Source organism: Mirounga leonina, unplaced genomic scaffold (genome assembly GCF_011800145.1).
Source record: "Mirounga leonina isolate KUSES-001 unplaced genomic scaffold, KU_Mleo_1.0 Mir_174, whole genome shotgun sequence".
Lineage (NCBI taxonomy): Eukaryota > Metazoa > Chordata > Mammalia > Carnivora > Phocidae > Mirounga > Mirounga leonina.
The window spans coordinates 75,739,564-75,763,742 of NW_023270451.1; the positions used below are offsets into that span (position 1 = coordinate 75,739,564).

General features: G+C 43.6%; 1 protein-coding gene across 1 annotated transcript in view; it reads right to left on the reverse strand.

Annotated features, from left to right (window-relative positions):
- ATP6V0A4 (ATPase H+ transporting V0 subunit a4) overlaps nucleotides 1-24,179 on the reverse strand; it is a 54,370-nt gene that overhangs the window by 3,205 nt on the left and 26,986 nt on the right. The window contains exons 14-18 of the mRNA XM_035021191.1: nucleotides 21,943-22,061; nucleotides 20,134-20,350; nucleotides 18,044-18,145; nucleotides 5,905-6,033; nucleotides 2,032-2,149 (exon numbers count right to left, since the gene is read on the reverse strand). Of these exons, the coding sequence (XP_034877082.1) occupies nucleotides 2,032-2,149; nucleotides 5,905-6,033; nucleotides 18,044-18,145; nucleotides 20,134-20,350; nucleotides 21,943-22,061 (685 nt within the window). The remainder of the gene's footprint in view (nucleotides 1-2,031; nucleotides 2,150-5,904; nucleotides 6,034-18,043; nucleotides 18,146-20,133; nucleotides 20,351-21,942; nucleotides 22,062-24,179) is intronic.

A 24,179-nucleotide genomic window follows, 5' to 3' on the forward strand; every position in this document is an offset into this window, starting at 1 on the left:
TTGTATCCCCATCTTGGTGATTTTTTAAAGAACATTTTATTTATTTATTTGACAGAGAGAGAGAGCACAAGCAGGGGGAGTGGGAGAGGGAGAAGCAGGCTCCCTGCTGAGCAGGGAGCCCGATGCGGGGCTTGATCCCAGGACGCTGGGACCATGACCTGAGCCGAAGGCAGACACTTAACTGACTGAGCCACCCAGGTGCCCCCATCTTGATTTTTGAAGCATGTGTCCAAATACAGGCTCCCTCAACTTAGGTCTTAACATGGCACCAATGAACACAATATGCTAGAGTAGTAAATTTCCACTGTTTTAAGCTGCTGAGATCTGGGGGTGGTTGTTACTGCAGCACATTCTAGCCCAGCCTGACTAATACAGCAGGCTAACTATGAGAACCACACAGGAAAGTCAAGGCACACACAGGTTAAGCTGCTGCCTGAGTTACTGAGCTCAAAGTGGTAGAACAGAAACTAGAACAGAATCAGTATTTGTTGTCATTCTACCAAACTACCTCTTCAAGCAAGTTTGTTAGCGTGAAGCAGAAGGTATCCATGGGAACTGTATGTCTCAAGAAGTTGCCAGAAATACCCAATGGGTGGACCAGGCCAGGCAGCTGTGAACCACATGGATTTTTTGGAGTCAAATTACGTCCTCAGTGAGCATGGGCTGGCCAGAGGAGACCTTCCTGCTCTATCTAGCTGTGACCTGAGCCCTTCAAACCACACCTGAGATCAGAGCTAAAGGCAGACATCAACACCACTGACCACACAAGCTCAGAGATCCGCTTTGGGTCCCTGGATAACCACTTCACATGAGTGCATGTCAATGCACAAGTAAACATGCGTGGGTGCTTGTGGGTGTCTGTGTGCAGATACTTACAGGCTGGATGTATGCATCCAAGCACCTGTGTGCATGCAGAAGTGTGTTTGTGTGTATGTGTGGAAGCTGATGCAAGGAAATGAACACGGCCTGAGCAGTGAAGACTAATGGTGAGCGCTTGCATTTCTGCTACAAATCCATAAGCAGGCTCACTTTCATTGCTTTGGTTTCTATCCATCAAGCACACACTTCGGCCTGGTTTCTCAGTTCCACGCATTGTGCTCAGTGTGGGAACACAGGGATAGAAGACAGGGACCTTGATTTCAGGAGCTCACAGTCTAGTAGGGAGAAAGGCTAATCACAACAGAATTGTAATCACTGCTAGGATGGGGCACTCCCAGAACTCAGGGAAAGGGCACCTTCTAGACCAGGGACCAGGGAGGAAGATTCCCAGGGGAGGTGCCATCTGAGTGAGTTCTGAAGGAGGAATTAGCTACCAGTGAAGAGAAAGTTAAAGAAGAGAGGTATAGGGGCGCCTGGGTGGCTCAGTAGGTTAAGCATCTGACTCTTGATCTTAACTCAGGTCTTGATCTCAGGGTCATGAGTTCAAGTCCCACACTGGGCTCCACACTGGGCATGTAGCCTACTTTAAAAAGAGAGAGAGAGGAATATTTCAAGCAAGTGGGCTGCAGGGCAAACACACAGAAGGGCCCAGAGAGTGTGGCAACTTCAGGAGCCTCGGCGCAGGTCCTTGTGGCCACTGCCTCCTTCGAAGAGGAAGGTAGGACAGTCAGAGCCCAAGAAACTGGAGACATGAAGCCTGCAGCTGGTGTCCGAGTGACGAGCCCAAGAGCCAAGAAATGCAGGCGGCCTCTAGAAACAAGAAATGGTGTCAAGGAAATGGATTCTCCCCTAGAGCCTCTAGAAGATGCCCAGCCCTGCTGACACGTTGGTTCTAGGACTCCTGAACTGTAAGATAGTAAATGTGTATTGTCTTAAGCTGCTAAGTTCGTGGTAATTCGTTACAGCAGTAATGGGGGACTGGTACAGAGGGTAACCGCTCTGAGAATATAAAGTCAGGCCTACGGGAAAAAAGTCACATCTTCCTAAGAAAGAAGAACCAGAAATAACCCAAGAAGGCACTTCTCCCAACAAGTACTTTGATTCTGTTTCCCAGGGGAGCTCTGACTGTGACCCTGAGGGCCACTCACTCACGTGCATGAGCCAGGCTGAGGGCCCAGAGCCGGAGGTAAGAGGCTGTGTTTGAAATGCAGCCCAGGCAATACTCAATCGTGTGGATGGCTTGATGCACAAAGATGTCTCCAAAATTGAACTGAAAGAGAGAGTTCTTTATTCTAATTTCGTTAAGAATTTCCTCCATTGAAGGTATCACGAATGAGACACAGATGAATAAAACATGAGCTCCACCGTAAGTCGCTTCCAGTTGAACTAGGGGAAAACAAATATTAACATACTCGTAGGAAGAGAACTAGCAGCACAAAGTAGGAGATATAATATGTGTGCAGTAACATTTCCCAGAAATAGTTGAAAAAAGTTCAGAGAAGAGAGAACAGTTGGTAAGGCGTCACAGGAGGCAGATGGGCGCTGAAGGAGGGGGAAGCATCCGGAAGTAAAAGATAAGCAAGACCATTCGTTCTGAAGGAAATGACTCCTGCTAAGGAAAAGGCTGGGAACATTGGGAAGGCGAGTTCTCGAGGAAAACAGTTTGGCTGGAAGTGGGAGCTTGTTTGGTGAGGAGTAGAAAGGAGAGACCAGGTGCTGAAGTTTCAGGAAAGGACAGATTTGAGAAAATAACCTGGAGTCAATGAGGAACCATAAAAAGCTTCTGAGTAGAAAGTGGCCGGCGGGGTGGGGGGCAGGGGCAACATAAAGAAGTATTGGGGGGAAGATTAATCTGGTGACAAAATGGACCAGCAAGGGCAAAGCCGGTAAGCAAAAGAGCCTGTTTGTTGATTGCCTTAGGGGTGGGGAGGATGAAACAGCACAAAGACAGCGATAGCCCGTTGTTGGCCTCATGCACTCTGATGCTGTGGGGACAACCATCTGACTGGCACCATCCCAGCCCTCGCGTGGCTCACAGTCTGGTGGGGACAACGTGCGCAGAAAGTACAATAATCAAGAATCAGCAGTACGGTGGGGACACAGAAGGGCCATTCACCCGGGAGGGGCCAGGATCGTACAGGGCTCTGAGGCACCTGAGTCTGAGCAGCTAAAAGAATGGCATTGATAGAAATGGAAAATTGGAGAAGGAGATCAGTTGATATACTCAGATGTGTTGCATTTCAGGTGACAGCCGGCCACACAAGTAGCATCTCTCAGCACCCAGTAGTAGAGGCAGGATAGGCTCAGAAGAAAAGTCTGGGCTGGAAATGGAACACCTAGGACCTCACCTGTGGGAGGAGCAACGGTGGGAGGGAAGTGGACTGGGAAGATAGACAAGGGAAAGAGCACAGAAAGAAGAGCTCCTAGGCTTGGAACACATCTTCATTTGGAGGTGAGAAAGAACAAAACTGATGATGCAAAGAAAAGGTCAAAAGGCCAGGAGGAGTCACAGGGCTATGGTCAAGGTTGCAGAGAAACCCGGGAAGGAATGGGGGCTGTGGTCACCCATGTCAGGAGCCATGGAGAGCAGACAGGAACCAATGTCTCTGATTCAGCAAGGAAAAGAGCTGGGAGGAAGTGAAGGACAGGGATGGGCAGAGAGGGAGAGAGTGGAGAGACAGAGTCAAGATGAAGGAGGGATGTGTAGTGAAGCATTAACCCCACCAAGGAGAGGGCTGGCTTTGTCCTGGCTCCTGGGAGGCAAGCCCTAAACTCCTCACATCTCCCGCATGAAAGAACTGTCTTTGTTATTCATGGCAGCCCCTGGGACCACATCTGATCCTTTCTGTGGTTGGAAGTTTGAGACCAGGAGCCAAGTGATTACAGTCCAATCTCCAGGGAGCAGATGGGGCTGGAGACCGAGTACAACCACTGGGCTGCCAGTCTATGGAATGAAACGCCAATCAAACTTTGGACACTGGAGCGCAGGTGAGCTTCCTGGGCTGACAAGGCTGTGTGCATAGTGCCACATGCTGGGAGATGAATGCCTCCCTAAGGACACAGAATTCTGGAATTTGGGACACCTGGGTGGCTCAGTTGGTTGAGCGTCTGCCTTTGGCTCAGGTCATGGTCCTGGGATCGAGCCCTGCATCAGGTTTCCTGCTCGGTGGGGAGTCTGCTTCGCCCTCTCCCTCTGCCGCTCCCCCCTGCTTGTGCACTCTCTCTCTCTCTCATTCTCTCTTCAAAAAAAAAAAAAAAAAAAAAGAATTCTGGAATTTGGAACCCTCCCAGAGTTGGATTCTGCCTATGTGCCTTTTCCTCTGGCCGCTTCTGATTTCTATACTTGTGCTACAATAAAACCCCAATTGTAAGGATTGTACTTTACTGAGTTCTCTAAGTCGTTCTACGGATTATTGGCCCTGAGGGAATGTGAGGGACCCTGAATTTGTAACTGAATGATCTGAAGAGAGGGTGGTCCTGGGGATCCCCAAACCTGTGGCTAGTGTCAGAAGTCTTGGGCGGACTTGGCAGTCTGGAGAGCTGTGCCCTTAACCCTGAGTTTGGCCAACACCCGGTGTGGAGAGAGGTCAGAGAGGACTTTGAGGGGACAATGTAATCAAGCCTGTGTTTGCTTTGCCACAGGAGACCACACATGATTGCACTTGGGGGAAGGGACCTACGAATGGCGCCTCAAGTTACCCAAACAAAGGCAGCCCGTTCACTGCAGAAGCAGCTGGGGAACCCTGACTGGGCAAATCCTGAGGGCAGGAGAACAGAGGAGAGAGATTGTCCTGGACAGGCTGGGACGGGATGAGTCAGATGATGTGTGGGCTGGATTCTAAAACATCCCAGCAGGTCTGACAGACTCAGTAATATTATTAGCCACTAATATGGGCTACTCTCTGTACCTGGAATCTTGTCGGAAACATTTGATCCAGATTTTTCATTAATTCTAATTGGCCATCCATTAGTTTAAATGGTATTTTTTTTTTTTTTTTTTAGTCATTAACACCACAAAGGGAGCTTCTTCTAGCCTCCCTCAGGCTTCACAAGAACCCTGTCCCCACTCCAGGATTAGAACAGAACTCCAGTTAAAACCCCCAGCCAGTTGAGGCTTATCAGGTGTTTTAGTGATGGGATAAAAACAGCCACCTGCTTCATCTGGGAAAATGTGGCACATTCCTGAGGGAGAGGGACTGCCCGTGGACAGAAATGGGCAGGGAGGGAGGAGGAAAGAGAACAATTCCTGAATTCACAGGAGAGGCAGATAATGTTACAAAGATAGGTCAGCGAAGTCCCAATAGAGCCAGGGTGGGGACAGGAGAACAAAGAGGGGAAGGCTGCCGGGCAAGCTCGTGTCCGGGAGGGGGGCTGGGAGTAAATAACCTGCCTTTGACTTCAACAACAGGGCTAGATTTGGGCTCGGCTCTTGGTTTGAGGGGCACTGATTGGACAGCTCCTAATAAATGTAGCTGACTGCCAAGGGCACGGTTTGGGGTCAAGGAGGCCTCACTAACATCGAGGACCTCCTATGCCAATAGATCTCACAGAGACAGCAGCACCTGGGTTAAAATGTTAAAACACTCCTAGATTGGTTGGTGAGGAGTTGTTGTTCTTTTCTATTTTTTTTTTTTTTAAGATTTATTTATTTTAGAGAGAGACAGTGAGCTAGAGACAGGGCAGAGGGAGAGATCTCTTGACCCTGAGATCATGACCTGAGCTGAAATCAAGAGTTGGACACTTAACTGACCGAGCCCCCCAGGCACCCCGAGTAGCTGTTGTTCTGACCCTATAGGCACTCCCCCTCCCTTGTGACCTCCCCAACATCCCACGACTCCTCAGCTACAGGGCTGCCACCAGCACGGTCCTCCTGACCCTCCCAGATCCACCACCCAAGTCCTTTCTGATGGGCTGGTGGCCATGCCCTACTGGCTGGTAAATATTTGACAATCATCCTTGATGAGATCCCACATCTAGAATCTGTACAGACTGGGGAGTCTTTGTCAACTACCGAGTCCCACATACCTCTTCTTCGTGGTCATCCTGAGCCCCATGGGCACCTGCAGAAGCCCTCTGGCCAGCACTCATGGAAGGGCTGGAGTTGTCACCTTCAGTGTCCTCTGTGGCTTCTTCTTGGATCCTGGAGGCCTGCAGCTGTCAGCAAGCAAGGAAGTGAAGCACTAAATTGACCCTTAGAATTAGAATTACTAATTCTTTTTTTTTTTTTTAAGATTTTTATTTATTTGAGACAGAGAGAATGAGAGAGAGAGAGAGAGAGCACATGAGAGGGGGGAGGGTCAGAGGGAGAAGCAGACTCCCTGCCGAGCAGGGAGCCCGATGCGGGACTCGATCCAGGGACTCCAGGATCATGACCTGAGCCGAAGGCAGTCGCTTAACCAACTGAGCCACCCAGGCGCCCTAGAATTACTAATTCTAATTAGAATTAGAATAAAGGCTGTCATTAAGTATGTACCAGACACTGTTCTAAACTCTCTCTACATCATCTCATTTAGGCTTCACGACAATCTTTTCATATGAGCACAATTATCACCTCATTCTACAGAGAAGTAAACTATAGCACAGGAAGGTTAAGAAATGTACCCAAGATCACACAGCTTGTAAGGCTAGTTAGTAGCAGAGCCAGGATTCAAACCCAGGCAATCTGATTCCAGAACATGTGCTTTTCTCCATGGTGCTCCAGAATGTGCCAAATTAATCTGTCTTTACAGTAAACCAGTGCATGTACAAGAGTACCTTTTATTGTTAAAATATATATATACACAATATCATAAAATAGTCAGTTGTACCTTGGACACAGCCTTGTGACCTGAACAGCTAGATTTCTGCAGGCAAAATTAACTAGGAGAAATTAATGACTGCTATAGTCTGAGTGCTTGTATCCCCCCTAATTCTTATATTGAAATCCTAAGCCCCAAAGAGGATAGTAGTCGAAGGTGGGGCCTTTGGGAGGTACTTAGGTCATGAGGGTGGAGCCCTCATAAATGGGTTAGTGACCCTATAAAGGATTCCCCACACAACTCTCTTGCCCCTTCCACCATGTGAGGACACAGTGAGAAAGTGCCAGCTAAGAACCAGGAAGGGGAGCCTCACAATGATGAACATACTGGAGGCTTTGAACTTGGACTTCACAGCCTCCAGAACTGAACAATCAATTTATTGTTTATAAGCCACCCAGTCTGTGGTATTTTGTTATAGCAGTCCAAACGGAGTAACCCAATCCCTTTTTCAACACTAATATACTCTTTTAAAATAAAAACATCACTTTATAAAAACAGCTAAGAAAAAAATTCAAGGACAAAAAATCTAGGTGTAGTCAGCATATAATTTGGCCTGGTTTTATCCGTGAGTTTGTTTGTTGATTTGTTTTAGAGTAGGGGAAGAGGGCTGGAGCAAAGGGAGGAATAAGGCTCCACTCCCAGAACAGCGCCCAACATGGGGCTCACTCTCATGACCCTGAGATCCTGACCTGAGCCAAAATCTAGACTCAGATATTTAACCAACTGAGCAAACCAGACGCCCCTCCCTGGGTTTGAATAGACTATTTCTTTGAAGTTACTCTGAAACTTAATGTCCCATGCCCAAAGTATTTCCTAGAATGATTTTATGGGTGGAGTATTGCAAATTAGGCATTAAGGTCTTTTTACCTTTCTTTCTTTAGTGGGTCTACAATCTAATATTTGCAGAGCTTTAGGCAAAGGTAAAAATGGAAGTCCACATGTCATATATTTAAGTATTTAAGAGTTATAAGTCAAGCCCACAGACCCCTAAATAAGATATGTTCTAGCCTCCTATCTTGATAAATCAATCAATCAATGAATCAATCAAGCCTCATAGGAACTTGAAAGGTCAGGTTCAAATTCAGAGTCCTACACCAGGACATGGCAGCACAGGTGAGTTGGCCCTGCACTGTGGCATGCACCTTCTCCTTCTCCTTTCTGTTCTCATCCCACAGCACGAGGGCCATGTGTGCACACATGTGGACACTCCCGCCACAGTGTCCATGTTCCACCCACACTCCCCAAAAAGAGTTGCCCCATGTCAGGGTCTAGTGGTACCCATGCCACTGTGTGGTTGGCACTTGGTAGGGCCTGGAAATGGACTTGAGTCCATTTGGACAAGAATTCCAGGGTGCCAGGTCCCAAGCGGGGACTCTGGGTAAGCCTTTCCCCTTGGCCCCATAGTTCCTTATCCCATGATGAAGGATATGGCTCGTGTTAACATGACTTTGTCTTCCTGAAATCCTATTTTCTCTCCCCCTTAACTTAAAGAAGAAAATCCCAAACAAGACACAGAAGATAGTTTTTCCATTTCAATCCCTAATTTCCAGCCTTTCCTGGTCATTATCCTGGAGTTGGTTAAAATGAACATGAATAATTTTGCAGAAGCATAATACTGGACTTTATAAATCCTAGTGCCCATCTTCTACTAACCATCTCACAATCTTTGAGCTGGGTGCCCAGTGAAATCAAATGTACAACAACTCAATTTTAAATTAGTTACTGACAACTTTCTGAAAACACATGTACCAAAAGACATGCACAGGGATATTTACATCAGTATTATCTGTAATCACTAAAACTAGAGATAAGCCAGGGACTTCCAGGGAAGATGGCAGGGTAGGAGGATCCTAAGCTCACCTTGTCCCTTGGATACTCCTAGATAACACCCATATCCATGTAAAGAATCCAGAAAATGACCCAAAAACTGGCAGAACAGACTCTCCACAGCTAAAGGTAGAGAAGAAGCACATTAAAACAAAACAAAACAAAACAAAAATAAACAAAAAAATGGTAGGAAGGGCAAAGGTGCAGTTAGGAAACAAACTGACGCATGACACTGTCCATGGGAGGGAGGGACACACAGGCTTGGAGAAGGGAGAGGAGTAGATTCCAACCAGGCACCCCAGGTGCAGGGTACCCACACTAGGAGGACAAAGCCCCGTATCATTTGGCTCTGAAAACCAGAGGGGCTTAGCTTTACAAGTTCTTACAATCAATGGGGTTTAACACCTAGAACTGTAAAAATCAGCAGGCTCCACCCTGGGAAAGTTGGAGGGGATAGGAAACTGAGTCCCCACCTTTAAAGAAAGAGCACAACAAACAGCCCACTGAGATGCAGCATAGAAGCAGCAGTTTGGAGAAAAGGGATATAAGGGAAGGAGATTTACTTACTAATCTTAGAACTAGTACTAGGGTGGCAAGGATCTTTGAGTTCTCCAAGAACAAAAGAGCTGGCCCAGCCATTTCCTTCCCCCATCCCCCAGCCTAGATACACAGTCACCTGCGGGAACCAGTGCAGCCAGCAAACATTCTCCACCCACCTTGCTAACAGTGCCCCCAACCCTACCCTACCCCCCACCACGCTTTTCTGCCAACCACCCCCTCCAACCCACCCTTGGCAAGAGTCCATCCAAAGCAGCACCACAAGCATGGCATTGTGCAAGCAGCACCCACAGCATTCATCACCATTCCAAAGTGACTCTTGCCCTGGGGAGAAGGGAAGATAACCACACAAACCTGTTCATGAGTGGCCCCAGCGGTAGGCTGGGGGCAGACATCGGGACTGATGGTAGGCCCTGTCCACCAACAAAAGCTTCTCAGGGACAACACAGGGAAAGTGCCCTGCAGTTCAGTGCTATTGCATCTCTGGCAAATGCCTGGTCTGTCCCAACTCGAGCCCAAACTGGCTCATTAACAACACAGGGACCAAACCCTGCCCACAACAGGCAAAGAGTCATTGCAAATGACTAGACTAAAGGCAAACATAGCTCAGCCACAACAGTAGGACACACACAACACACATAGGGGACCTCCCTGAAGACTGATATTCTGGTGAACAGAGGTAAGACCTCTTCTTCATAAGGACACTACTTTCAAGAGCACAAGATGTAGCTGACTTTCCTAACACATAGAAACAGACACAGAGAATAAGACAAAAGGAGAAGACAGAGGGATATGTCCCAAATGAAACAGTACAAAATCCCAGCAAGAGAGCTAAGTGAAACAGAGATAAATAGTATGCCTGATGAAGAATTTAAAGTAATGGTCATAAAGATACTCACTGGACTTGAGAAATGAGTGGAGGACCTCAGTGAGACCCTCAGTAAAGAGATAGAAAACATAGGGCGCCTGGGTGGCTCAGTTGGTTAAGCGACTGCCTTCGGCTCAGGTCATGATCCTGGAGTCCCTGGATCGAGTCCCGCATCGGGCTCCCTGCTCAGCAGGGGGTCTGCTTCTCCCTCTGACCCTCCCCCCTCTCATGTGCTCTCTCATTCTCTCTCTCTCAAATAAATAAATAAAATCTTTAAAAAAAAAAAAAAGATAGAAAACATAAAAAAGAACCAATCAGAGATGAAAAACTCAATCACTGAAATTAAAAATACACTAGAGGGAATAAAGCCTAGATTAGAGGAAGTGGAAAAACAGATCAGTGACCTGGGGGACAGAGTAATGGAAAGCAATCAAAGCTGAACAAAAGAAAGAAAAAAGAATATTAAAAAATGAGAACGGATTAAGGGAACTCAACAACACTACTGAGTGTAATAATATTCACATTGCAACCATCCCAAAAGAAGAAAGAAAAGGAGGCAGAAATTTTACTTGAAAGAAATAATAGCTGAAAAGTTCCTGAATGTGGAGAAGGAAACAGAAGTCCAGATCCAAAAGGCACAGAGATCCCCCAACATAATCAATCCAAGGAAGCCCACACCAAAATACATAGTAATTAAAGTGGTAGTGATAAAGAGAGAATTTTAAAACAAGCAAGAGAAAACAGTTGCATACAAGGGAAGTCCCATAAGGCTATCAGGGGATCTTTCAGCAGAAACTTCACAGGCCAGAAGAGAGAGGCAAGACATATTCAAAGTTCTGAAAGAAAAAAACTTGCAACCAAAAATAATCTCTCCAGCAAGCCTATCATTCAGAATAGAAAGAGAGATAAAGAGCAAACAAAAGCTAAGGGAATTCACTGTCACCAAACCAGCCCTACAAGAAATGTTAAAAGGGACTTTTCAGGTGGAAATGAAAGATCATAAGCAGGAGTAAGAAAAGTAAGAAGCACAAAAGCAGTAAAATTAAGGTACATCTATAAAAATGAATCAAGGGATTCACTAAATAAAAGGATGTAAAATATGACACCACATACCTAAAATGTGAGAAGGGGAGAAGAATAAGAGTTTAGTGCTTGAGTATGGGTTCAAACTTAAGTGACTATCAATTTAATATAGACTGCTATATGCATAAGATGTTATATATAAATGTAATGGGAACCACAAATCAAAAACTGGTAATAAATATGCAAAAAATAAAGATAAAGGAATCCAATTATATCACTTAAGAAAGGCACCAAAAGGTGAGAGAAGAAAGCAAGAGAAGAAAGGAACAGAGAAGAATTACAAAACCACAAAGCAAGGAACAAAATGGTGATAAACACATACCTATCAATAATTACTTTGGATGTAAATGGACTAAATACTCCAATCAAAAGACATAGGGTGATGGGATGGATAAAAAGCAAGACCCATCTCTATGCTGCCTACAAGAGACATATTTCAGACCTGAAGCCACATGCAGTTTGAAAGTAAAGAGGTGGAAAATATTTATCATGCAAATGGAAGTGAAAAGAAAGCCAGGGTAGCAATACTTACATTGGATAAAATGGACTTTAAACAAAGACTATAACAATAAACAAAGAAGGACACTATATAATTATAAAGGGAACAATTCAACAAGAAGATATATGACAATTGTAAATAATATGCACCCAACAGAGAAGCACCCAAATATATAAAGCAGCTATTAACAAACATACAGGAAGTCATCCGTAGTAATACAATAATATTAGGGGATTTTAACACCCCATTTACATCAATGGATAGATCATCCAAACAGAAAACCAACAAGGAAACAGTGGCTTTGAATGACACATTGGACCAGATGAATCAGATATATTCAGAATATTACTTCCTAACACTGCAAAATACACATTCTTTTCAAGTGCACATGGAACATTCTCCAGAGCAGATCACATGTTAGGCCACAAAACAAATCTCAACAAATTCAAAAACACTGAAGTCATAGCATGCATCTTTTCCAACCACAATGCTGTAAACCTAGAAATCAACCACAATAAAAAGTCTGGAAAGAACACAAATACATGGAAGTTAATTAACAGCCTACTCAACAATGAATGGGTCAACAAAGAAATCAAAGAGGAAATCAAAAAACATATGGAGACAAAAGAAAATGAAAATACAATGGTCCAAAATCTTTGGGATGCAGCAAAAGCTGTTCTAAGAAGAAAATTTATAGCAATACAGGCCTATTTCAAGAAGCAAGAAAAATCTCAAACAACCTAATCTTACACTTTAAGGAGCTAGAAAAAGAACAACAAATAAAACCCAAAACTAGTACAAGGAAGGAAATAATACAGTTTAGAGCAGAAATAAAACAGAAACTAAAAAAAACAGAACAGATCAATGAAACCAGGAGCTGATTCTTTGAAAAGATCAACAAAATTGATAAGCCATTAGCTTATCAAAAGAGAGAGAGGGAGAGAACTCACAATCAGAAATGAAAGAGGAGAAATAATAACTAACACGACTGAAATACAAAGGATTATAAGAGACTATTACAACAAACTGGACAACCCAGAAGAAATGAATAAAGTCCTAGAAACCTATAACTTCCCAAAACTGAAGCAGGAAGAAACAGAAAACTTGAACAGACTGATTACCAACAAATGATGAAACTGAATCAGTAATCAAAAAACTCCCAATAAATGGAAGTCCAGAACCAGATGGCTTCACAGATGAATTCTACCAAATATTTAAAGACTTAATACCTATTCTTCTCAAATTATTCAAAAAAAAAACAGAAGAGAAAGGAAAGCTTTCAAATTCATTCTATGAGGTCAGTACTATCCTGACAAAGACACCACAAAAAAAGAGAGAAAACTACACACCATTCTGTCTGATTCATGAACATAGATGCAAAAATCTTCAACAAAATACTAGCAAACTGAATCCAACAATACATTTAAAAAATCATTCACCACAATCAAGTGGGATTTACCCTGGAATGCAAGGGTTGTTCTATATTCACAAATCAATCAACATGATATATCATAGCAATAAGAAAAAGGATAAAAACCATATGATCATTTCAATGGATGCAGAAAAAAATATGACAAAGTGTAACATCCATTCATGATTAAAAAAAAAAAAACCCACAACAAAGTAGGTTTAGAGAGAACATACCTCAACATAATAAAAGCCCTATATGAAAAACCCACAGTTAACATCATCCTCTATGGTGAAAAACTGACAGCTTTTCCCCCAAGATCAGGAACGAGACAAGGATGTCCACTCTCACCACTTTTATTCAATATAATACTGCAAGTCCTAGTCACAGCAATCAGACAACAAAAAGAAATAGCAGGCATCCAAATTGGTAAGGAAGAAGTAAAACTTTCACTATTTGCAGATGATATAATACTATATATAGAAAACCTGAAAGACTCCACCAAAAAATTGGTATAACTGATCAATGAATTCAGTAAAGTTGCAGGATACAAAATCAATGTACAGAAATCTGTTGCATTTTTTTTTTAAAGATTTTATTTATTTATTTGAGAGAGAGAATGAGAGACAGAGAGCACGAGAGGGAAGAGAGTCAGAGGGAGAAGCAGACCCCCCGCTGAGCAGGGAGCCCGATATGGGACTCGATCCCGGGACTCCAGGATCATAACGTGAGCTGAAGGCAGTTGCTTAACCAACTGAGCCACCCAGGCGCCCTCTGTTGCATTTCTATACACTAAAAATGAAGTAGCAGAAAGAGAAATTAAGAAAACAATCCCATTTACTATTGCACCAAAAAGAATTAAATACCTAGGAATAAACTTAACCAAGGAGGTGAAAGACCTGTATTTCTGAAAATTACAAAACACTGATGAAAGAAATTGAAGATGACACACACAAAAATGGAGATATTCCATGCTCATGGATTGGGAGAACAAATACTGTTAAAACGTCCATACTACCCAAAGCAATTTGCAGATTTAATGCAATCCCTATCAAAATACCAACAGCATTTTTCACAGAGCTAGAATAAGCAATCCTAAAATTTGTATGGAACCACAAAAGACCCAAAAGATTGCCAAAGCAATCTTGGAAAAGAAGAACAAAACCGGAGATATCACAATCCCAGATTTCAAGATTTACTACAAAGCTGTAGTGATCAAAACAGTGTGGTATTGGCACAAAGAGACACATAGATCAGTGGTACAAAACAGAGAGCCAGGAAATAAATCCACAATTATATGGTCAACTAATCTTTAACAAAGGAAGCAAGGACATGCAATGGGAAAAAAAGTCTCTTCAGCAAATGGTGTTGTGAAAACTGGACAGCAGCATGCAAAAGAATGAAACTGGACCACTTTCTTATACCACACACAAAAATAAAACTGAGAATGGATTAAACACCTAAGTGTGAGACCTGAAACCATAAAAATCCTAGAAGAAAGCACAGGCAGTAACTTCTCTGACATCATTCATAGCAGCATTTTTCTAGATATGTCTCCTGAGGCAAGGGCAACGAAAGCAAAAATAAACTATTGGGACTACATCAAAATAAAAAGCTTTTGCACAGCAAATGAAGATCCCCAAATAGCCATAGCAATCTTGAAAAAGAAGAACAAAACTGGAGGTATCACAATTCCAGATTTCAAGTTACATTACCAACCTGTGGTAATCTAAACAGTATGGTACTGGCACAAAAACAGACACGTAGATCCATGGAACAGAATAGAGAGCCCAGAAATAAACCCATGATTATATGGTCAATTAATCTTTGACAAAGGAAGCAAGGATATGCAATGGGAAAAAAACAGTCTCTTCACCAAATGGTGTTGGGAAAACTAGACAGCTACATGCAAAAGAATGAAACTAGACCACTTTCTCACACCATACACAAAAATAAACTCAGAATGGATGAAAGACCTAAATGTGGAACTGAAACCATAAAAATCCTAGAAGAGAACACAGGCAGTAAGGTCTCTGGCATCAACCATAGCAACATTTTTCTAGGCATGTCTTCTAAGGCAAGGAAGACAAAAGCAAAAATAAATTACTGGGACTACATCAAAATAAAAAGGTTTGCACAGCAAAGGAAACAATCAACAAAACTAAAAGACAACCTACTGAGTGGGAGAAGATATTTGCAAATGATATATCCGGTAAGGGGTTAGTATCCAAAATATATAAAAACTTACACAACTCAACACCAGAAGAACAAATAATCCAATTAAAATATGGGCAGAAGACACGAATAGATATTTCTCCAAAGAAAACACACAGTTGGCTAGCAGACACATGAAAAGATGCTCAACATCACTCACCACCAGGGAAATGCAAATCAAAACCACAATGAGCTATATCCTCATACCTGACAGAATGGCTAAAATCAAAAACACAAGAAACAACAAGTGTTGGAGAGGATGTAGAGGAAAAAGAAACCTTGTGTACTATGGGTGGGAATGCAAACTGGGGCAGCCACTGTGGAAAAGAGTATGGAAGCTCCTCAAAAAAATAGAAACAGAATTACCATATGATCCAGTAATTCCACCACTGGGTGTTCACCCGAAGAATATGAAAACACTAATTTGAAAAGATATATGTACTCCTAAGCTTATTGCAGCATTACTGACAACAAATTATAGAAGCAACCTGTCCATCAACAGATGAATGAAAAAAAGAGGAGGTGATGTGTGTGTGTGTGTGTGTGTATTAGAATATTACTCAGCCGTAAAAAAAGAATGAAATCTTGCCATTTTCAATGACATGGGTGATCTAGGGGATATAATGCTAAGCGAGGTAAGTCCATCAGAGAAAGACAAATACCATATGACTTAACTCATGTGGAATTTAAGAAACAAAACAAATGAACAAAGAAAAAAAAAGAGACAAACAAAAAAACAGACTCTTAACTACAGAAAACAAACTGGTGGTTACCAGAGGAGAGGTGAGTGGGGGGATGGGTAGAATAGGTGAAAGGGATTAAGAGTATTCTTACTGTGATGAACATCAGGTATTATACAGAATTGTTGAATCACTACATTGTATATCTGAAATTAATGTAACACTATATATGTTAACTATATTGGTATTTTAGACATAATAAAAAAATTTTAATTAAAAACAAAATAAACGAAGATATAATAAAACTGGAAACAAGCCAAATAACTATCAATATACAAATGGGTAAATAAACTGTGGTATATTCATATACAGTAATACTATATAGCAATTCTACACACACGCATGTTCACACACATCTCTGGAATATGACACTGGATGAAGGAAGCCAGATCCAAAAGAGGGCGTACTGTATGATCCTCCTTACATAGCATTTAAGAATAAATGAAACTAGGGCACCTGGGTGCCCAAATAATGCCGTTATGGAATCATCTCTTGGATGGAGGTGGTAGAAATGTTTCTAACATGAAAAAGGACTACCAGGATCCTAATCGGCAGCCTAAAAGACCAACCAACAGCTATGCCTTCCAAGGAGAGCCCAAGGAGACAGGCCTCCACGCAGTCTCGGGGAGCTCCTGCTACCCAGAGTCGTTTCAGGGGGTGTCATCCAAGACGGCACACTAAGAAAACCTCCTCTGACTTCCTTCCCTATTATATAAGTCATCCTGGAGAAAAGCGAGAAATCAACCACGTTGAGATCAGCAACTATTTACACTTTTTGTGGAGCAAAGAGCAAGGCAAGCTATTATTTTAGAGTCTGGGGAGTCAGGTGAGCCAGTGGCTCACTTATGGACTTACGGGTGTAAGCTCACTTGACTTAAGGGACAGGCTGAGTTTTAGAAAAGAGTGGTATCTAGGTCGGCAAACAGCTATCTGCCGCCTTCCTTTGAAACACTTGGTCACCTCTAGACAACCTTCCACCTCACCCGCCCTTTATCATCTGGGCCTCTCACCAATTAGCCAAACAATAAACAAGTATTCTTTGCTTTGTCTTTTTTAAAATTCATCTCCCATTGAATTTATTTACCAGACAGGCTTCCTAGCCAAGGCTGCCCAGACACAACAGAAGAGAAGCAGGTGATGTAGGGAAAGGGCGCCACCTAGGGACGAACCTCCGGAACTCCGGTCTCATCTCCAGGTCCCTGACTCAGCCAAGTCAATATCCCACAGATTTTAGAAAAGAATGAATTTATCTGAAAATATCTACAGCCACTTAAAACATATGTGATCTCAGCACATTCCACTTACTCTTTTGCACTGATGTAGACAGAGAGAGCAGAGACTGATAATCTCAAGCAGCGCTCATGTGGATTTCTAGATTCTGACGTGCCCCGGGAGTCAATCTTCCCAAATCCTATTTGATTTAGACTGATAGTAAACTCTTCTTCATTCCCTGAATAAACGCGAGGCTCAGGAGCAGTTCACACAAAAGGAGGAAAAGGGCTGAAATGGGTGTTTGGCAATAGGGAAAAATCACAAATAAACGGAAGCTGGCTTATTTGTATTTCTTGACTCCTGCACTGGCACACTGTAACATAATTCAGTGAAAGCTCACAACGGTAAACTCTGATAAAAACAGCTTTCAATATTCACCAACAAACTCAAACTATAGTAAAATACTTTTACTTTCAACTAATAACACAACCATGTTCAGACTCGTAAGTCATTAGCTACCAGTAGACTTGGTGAATACACACGGATGCACACACACACCCTGAGCAAAGTTTGTAAAACATAAGATTTAAATGTGCTTGCCCTATTTAATAGAGCATTGTCCTGGAAAGAAGAAGGCCCCCAAAGCCCAGCATTCTGTTGAAAGCCCAGACTTCTGGGGCGCCTGGGTGGCTCAGTCGTTAAGCATCTGCCTTCGGCTCAGGTCGTGATCCCAGGGTCCTGGGATTGAGCCCCGCATCGGGCTCCCTGTTCAGCGGGAAGCCTGCTTCTCCTTCTCCCACTCCCCCTGCTTGTGTTCCCTCTCTCGCTGTGTCTCTCTCTTCAAATAAATAAATAAATAAAATCTTTAAAAAAAAAAAAAAAAAAGCCCAGACTTCTATGCTCAAGGAACCCACACTCTTACCCACAGTGAGTGAATGGAAATGAATAGACACTTACCAGGGATTTTTGATGATTGGCTCTAAGAATAAACGGCTTAATCAGAAGCATCCATGGGACAGAAATCAAAGCCATAATAACAAAGAAACTTTGGACTTCTTGCTGTGAGATCAAAATCGTAAGATCCCATCACTTCAAGGTGATCACACCGCATAACTTACATGATAAAAATTATAAATATGGATCATTTTAGTTATATTTTATTTTGAGAGATCTAAAGCATGTCAATGTATCCATTCGCCTTTACATCTTGGAGTATTCCCACTGCAGTCCAGCGGTGCCCAGCGTCAATCCAGAGTGGGCACTGGAAACTCACTATCTTATTCCTTACTCTTCGAGTATCCCCTTGCTATCCTCCCACCCCATATGTGAACAAGAAGTACTCAAAAAGGCACATAATAAGGGCCACTTTATTTATCCCTTGTCCCATGGGAATAGTTAGCCCCTGGCCCTGCATGAAAAGTGTGGCAGGCCCCATGACTTCACTGGTCACTCCCTAGTAGCCAAAACCCCTTGGGTCACTTTAAGTGACAAAGATGATCTCAATTAGCAATTGTGTATTCCCAGGACTAGGTAATTATCTGTGCTCTGTTGCTCTCTTTCAAAAAGAAAAAAAACTTCCTCTCAAAAAGAAAAAAAAAGCTTCCTCATGCTCTTGCTGTAGGTGAGTCACCCGCCAGGCTCTGGGGTAGCCATGTTGGACTCTCCCTGGCTGTCTCCCTCACAGCTCCCTCTGGGCTGAGGCAGCCATGGTCTTGATGCTTCTGCTGAAACCCAGAATTTGTCCCACCTTATCATCCTGCTACACATTTCCTTTCATGTCCTCATGCCCCCACCTCTTATTATAAAACCCCTAGTCACCAGCTTGGAGGAGTGACTCAGAGCTGCTGGGTCAAAGAACCAGGAAGCCCGGGGAGGCTTAGTCGGAGCTACTAAAAGGCATGGACACTGGGTGCTCGAGGGCGGAAAAGAAAAATGTTTCTTAGACCTTCACTTTTCTTCTACTGTTCTGGCCAAGCTCTCAGTCAATTCCAGGGGATGATTTTTATGCCAGTCGTAACAAGATTCACCCTGCTAACAGTGGGGACATCCTATCCCCTCAGTCTTCTACCCTCCTCCCCTCTGAAATGCTCAGAAGAGGGAAGGGAGCCTCAGAAACACACACCGGGCTTGCCAGTTCTAGCTTCCTGCGCTACCTCATCGCCATTTGTCCACCTTTATGCAAGGTTTTCCACCTCACGATGTACACAGCAACCAGAGATTTATATTTATCTGTTGCTCTTCTTCTTTGATATTCAAACATGGCACCACGATGGCCATGGCAGTGTTGGGAAGGGGCTGGGTTATCAACTTACATCGTCCCTTCCAGCTGCATGACCCCAAAATGAGCCTATGGAAACTTCAAACTGTGTCAGGATAATGCATCTTCATACCAGGACACAGGGAAACCAGCCAACTCCCAGTAAGGGTTTTAAAGGGGGAAAAAAGCTGGAAAAGCCATTCACTGTGCAAAGTTCAGTGCATATTCCAAACCAGGTGAGGACTTTAGTCTCTATGAAAGGAGTTAGCACATGAAATAGTTGGGTGAGTCTGAGTCCTTTGCCAAAAAGAGAAGACTTGTTTGGGAAATCCAAGTGAACTTTCATTCGAACTCTGGCCCTGAGTAAAGGAACCTTCCAAATATGTTCATTTAGTGCTCATGGTCTAGGAGTTGTTCGTATAACATTACAACAGTAAAGGGGGCTACCTCAAAAGAGCTTTCAGAGGTATAGGTCTTCTCTGATTATTATCTTAGATCTGAATTATCTTTATTTTTCATAAAAAATGCCCCACCACAGGGCATTTTCTCTTCTAATTTTGTTGCTCCTATAGGAGGTGAACACAGCTAGGACTCAAGCGCATGAGGCCACAAGCAGCCACAGGAGGGGCAAAGCACGTCTTTGATGAGGACATCCAGGTGTCAACAACCTTGAGTGGGTACTAAGATGGCTCAGTCTTGCAAATAACTATTCTCTGCAATGCTCAAGAGTGTGAGAGAGATGTGACGTTATCAAGTGCATAAAAGAAGAAAAAAAAAACGCCATCAATACCTGATGTTTGTACAGGGGTGCATTAGAAGGGTCGTCATAGTTAAACAGAAACATGTTGATGAAGTGGATGAGGATGCTAGGGGCATGCTGGGACGCATGGACATCAAAGTGGCACCATTTGAAAATGATCATGAAAACCAAGTATCCAAAGAGACACAGGATAAAAATCATCTCAGGAATAAATTGCAGAACGATGTTGAGAGTTCTTCTGAAGTATCTGGGGGTGGGAAACACACACATGAAAGAGAGAACACTGAGTGAATATCAGGAACTAATTATTCGCCCCAAAGCACAAAATGTTCATTTTTCGCACACTGCATCTACTCCCTTAGCAAGCAGCAATTATGCAGGGACGGGAAAAGGAGAAAGGAAGGATTCAAGAGAACCAGGGTCTGGAAGGTGGTGTCCGAAGCAAAGGGCAGGTCTGCAGGGAGAGCCGGTGGTTTGACCTGCACACCTAGCTCATACCAACACACCCAAGGGCACAAAGATATAGAAGGGCGACCAGGAAGCTTTTTCTCCTAAGACAGGGGTAGGAAAGCTAAGGCTTATGGGCCAAACTGAGCCCATTCCACAAGTTGAAAATGATTTTTACATTTCTAAATGGTTGACCAAAAAACTCAAAAGAACAATAGTTTATGATATGTGAAAATTATATGTAATTCAAATTTCAGTGTTCATTAATAAAGTTTTATTAGAATACAGATCCACTCATCCGTTGACAGATTGTCCATGGCAGCTTTTATGCCCCAACGCCAGGATTGAGTAGTTGTGACAGAGACCATCTGGCCTCCAGAGCCCAAAATATTTACTCTCTGGCTCTTTACAGACGGAGTTTGCCAACTCCTGCTCTAAGATATAGAGAGAGTCCCACAAGACTAAGTTGGGGGCCCCCAAGTTAAAATGTCAGAAAGGGCCCCCACTCCCTTTGCTCATTGCAAGAGTTATCTGAGGGAAAAGGGAGATCTCACGATAAAACAGCATCCCTAGATCATTGAGGCCGGCCTGAAACACAATGAAACCAATAATAGACTGCTCCAGAAAATACTTCCTGGGATTATCTCTCATTTAATTCTCGTGGCCCTTCCAGGGAGGCAGTGGTACCAGGGTCACTGGTCACTAATTGTCACTAGTTGACTCGCTAACTATATCTGATTTTTCGAATAGATCTGCACTTGTATGAGTTTCAGGTTGGGGGCACCACGGGGCTGGCTCTGGCCAATGGGAACAGAAGTGGTGTGGGTCGCTTCCGGGGGGAAGCTTAAGAGTCCATGTTTTCCACATTGCACATTCCACATTCCACTTTCCATGTTTTCATACATTGTTGCCTTTAGAAAAATAGGTTTGAGAAGTTTTCCGAGATGCAGCTTGATACAAGGAAAGGAAAAATAAGACATGAACAGCCCAAGTGAGAGGCTGCTGACATCAAAGGGAATTGAGAATCTGAGGGCACGTGGGCCCCAATGGTCTTCATTTGCCCACTGGTGGGAGCTTCTCCTGGATATGGCAGTGACCGAGGCCTTTCAGGTTGGGGGACCCAAGGTGCTATGGGCTTGCCAGTCTGTTTCTGAACCCTCAAATATTTCTGAGGTGAAAGGAACACTCCTACTTGAGTGACCCAGCTCAGGAGAAACAGAGGTCCCACTTCTGCCAAACCAGCCTGTCCTGGCTCAAGCCAAGAGACATGGCAAAGCACTCCCCGTAGGAAGAAGGAAACTCTTGCACAAAGGGGCCACACGGGCGGCTCTGTCCCTGCTCCTCAACGACAGGGTCAGACCAACAGGCAGCAAGTTAATCATGAAAACTTACATGTGATTGAAAAGGCTGAGAATAACGCCGAAAACCATCTGGACAATTCCCAGGATGACCGACATCTTCATTTTGTAGGAGTTCAAGAATGTTAGTTTGTTTGAAGCCAAGTTCCAAATCTGGATGGGAAACGTGACAAGAAAGGCATGAGACCAGAGTCTAGAGGTTTTATCGGGGGCGACAGCAGGACTTCTCCTGAGGAAGTCACTGTAGGGACCATGTTTTCAAATTTCAATCCCGTTCAATGCATGCATTCTGGGCTCAGGAAAGGAAAAGGAAGAAACCCCTTATCAATGTAATTCTAATGCCAAATGTGTCAGAACCCTCAGTGCCATCAGTAAATATCAAGTGGCCAGAAGAAAGAAAATCCTACGTGATGTTTCCTCCTCAGGGAAAAGACATTCTGAAACATTGTGGAAAGCTTTCAAACTTGCCTCAGTTCCACTTCTTAGTGGTGGAGATTTCTGGCCCATGAATGTATCCAATCCCTTCTTGATAATGCCACCTTTTACGGTGATTTCTGTAGTGCTTCACATTACAAAGAATTTTCCTGGGTCCATCTCTAGAAACCAGTCTTGTAGCCAATATTTATTAGCAATAGGGCCAGACATGGTCCCTGCCTTCTCCATGGTCCCTGTTTTAAACAGAGCTACCAGGCTTGTAAAGGGAGGGACACATGTCCCTGCCCTCCTAACAAGACTGACACACAGAGCAAGCACTCAGAGGGGCTAGGGGGCTGGTCAGGGTCCCACTCTAGCTAATGGTCCCATGGTCTCACTCCCACTCCTATGTAAATGGTTCAAGTCTTTGCTCTGACCTCCAACCCGTCCTCAACTTTAGACACATCCCCAAACTGCCTGCTGGATATGTGTAAGGGTTTGCTATACCGCATCTCAAAGGTAACAGACAGACCCACAAGGGTCGTCTCATTTTCCCTCCTAAAACGACTTCCTCCTCCAAACTACTTTGCTTCTGTTAAGGGCTCAAAGCACCCCCTGCACAGAGTCTCAAGGCAAAGGTACCTTGCCCCCACCCCATGCACACATACAGGCAGGAACCATATCCCACTGATTCTCTCTTTAAAATGTCCTAAGAAGCTACGAGCTGGCCAACCACTAAGAAGGCTGCTAGGAAGGTGGGCAAAGGGTCTCCAGTAACAGGTGTCCAGACACCAGGGGCATCTTCTCTACTTCCCCCATCTGCCTGGCATTTCAACAACACCAGGCTTGTCCTCCACCCTCTGCTTTTCCCTTTGCCTGCCTGCTTGGCCAGTCCCTACAGGATCATTCAACATGGTTAGGACAGGTTTACCAGCACACTGTAGACCCAGCCAAATCTGATAAACTAAAACTTAAGTACCAGGCACTTACTAAGCTCTTTAAATGTACTATCTCATTTAATTCTAACAAAAACCCTATGATATAAATATAAATATTCCCGTTTTACACATAAGAGAATTTTATCTCTATCTCGGGGAGATTGAGTTCTTTATACACCGAGGAAGAAATAATACCATGGCATATGGGGTATTGATCCTATTTATGTATTAGACTCTCTTCTGGATGTTTTATGCATAAAAATCATTTACTCTTCTGAGCAACGCAATGAGTTAGGGCTGTTGTCATATCTATTTTGTAGAGACACAGAGGTGTTAACTTGATCAAAACCACATAGCAAGGAAACAGAAAAGGCAAGATTTATACACAGGCTGTCTGATCCAAGAGCATATAGGCTTTTAACCATTTTGTTATGTTCATTTATTACAAAATATCTACAAACACTTTTAGAAAGACCTCTCAGCTCTGACAGCCAAATATTTTTGTGATTTGATTCGCAGAAAGATGTTGCAGAGCGTCAATAAATGCATCTGTGGAAATTTACATTATGTTAAAAATCCAACCCTTCATTAATAGAAGTAAGTGCTGGGGCGCCTGAGTGGCTCAGTCCGTTGAGTAACCAAATCCTGATTTCGGCTCAGGGCATGATCTCGGGGTCATGAGATCGAACCCCAGGTCGGGCTCCACCATCAGCGGGAAGTCGGCCTGAGTTTCTCTCCCTCTGCCCCTCCCCCTGCTCACACATGCGCACTCTCTTTCTAAAATGAAAAAATAAATCTTTGGGCACCTGGGTGGCTCAGTCGGTTAAGCGTCTGCCTTCAGCTGAGGTCATGATCCCAGAGGCCTGGGATCAAGTCCCAAGTCAGGTTCCCTGCTCGGCCAGGAGTCTGATTCTCCCTC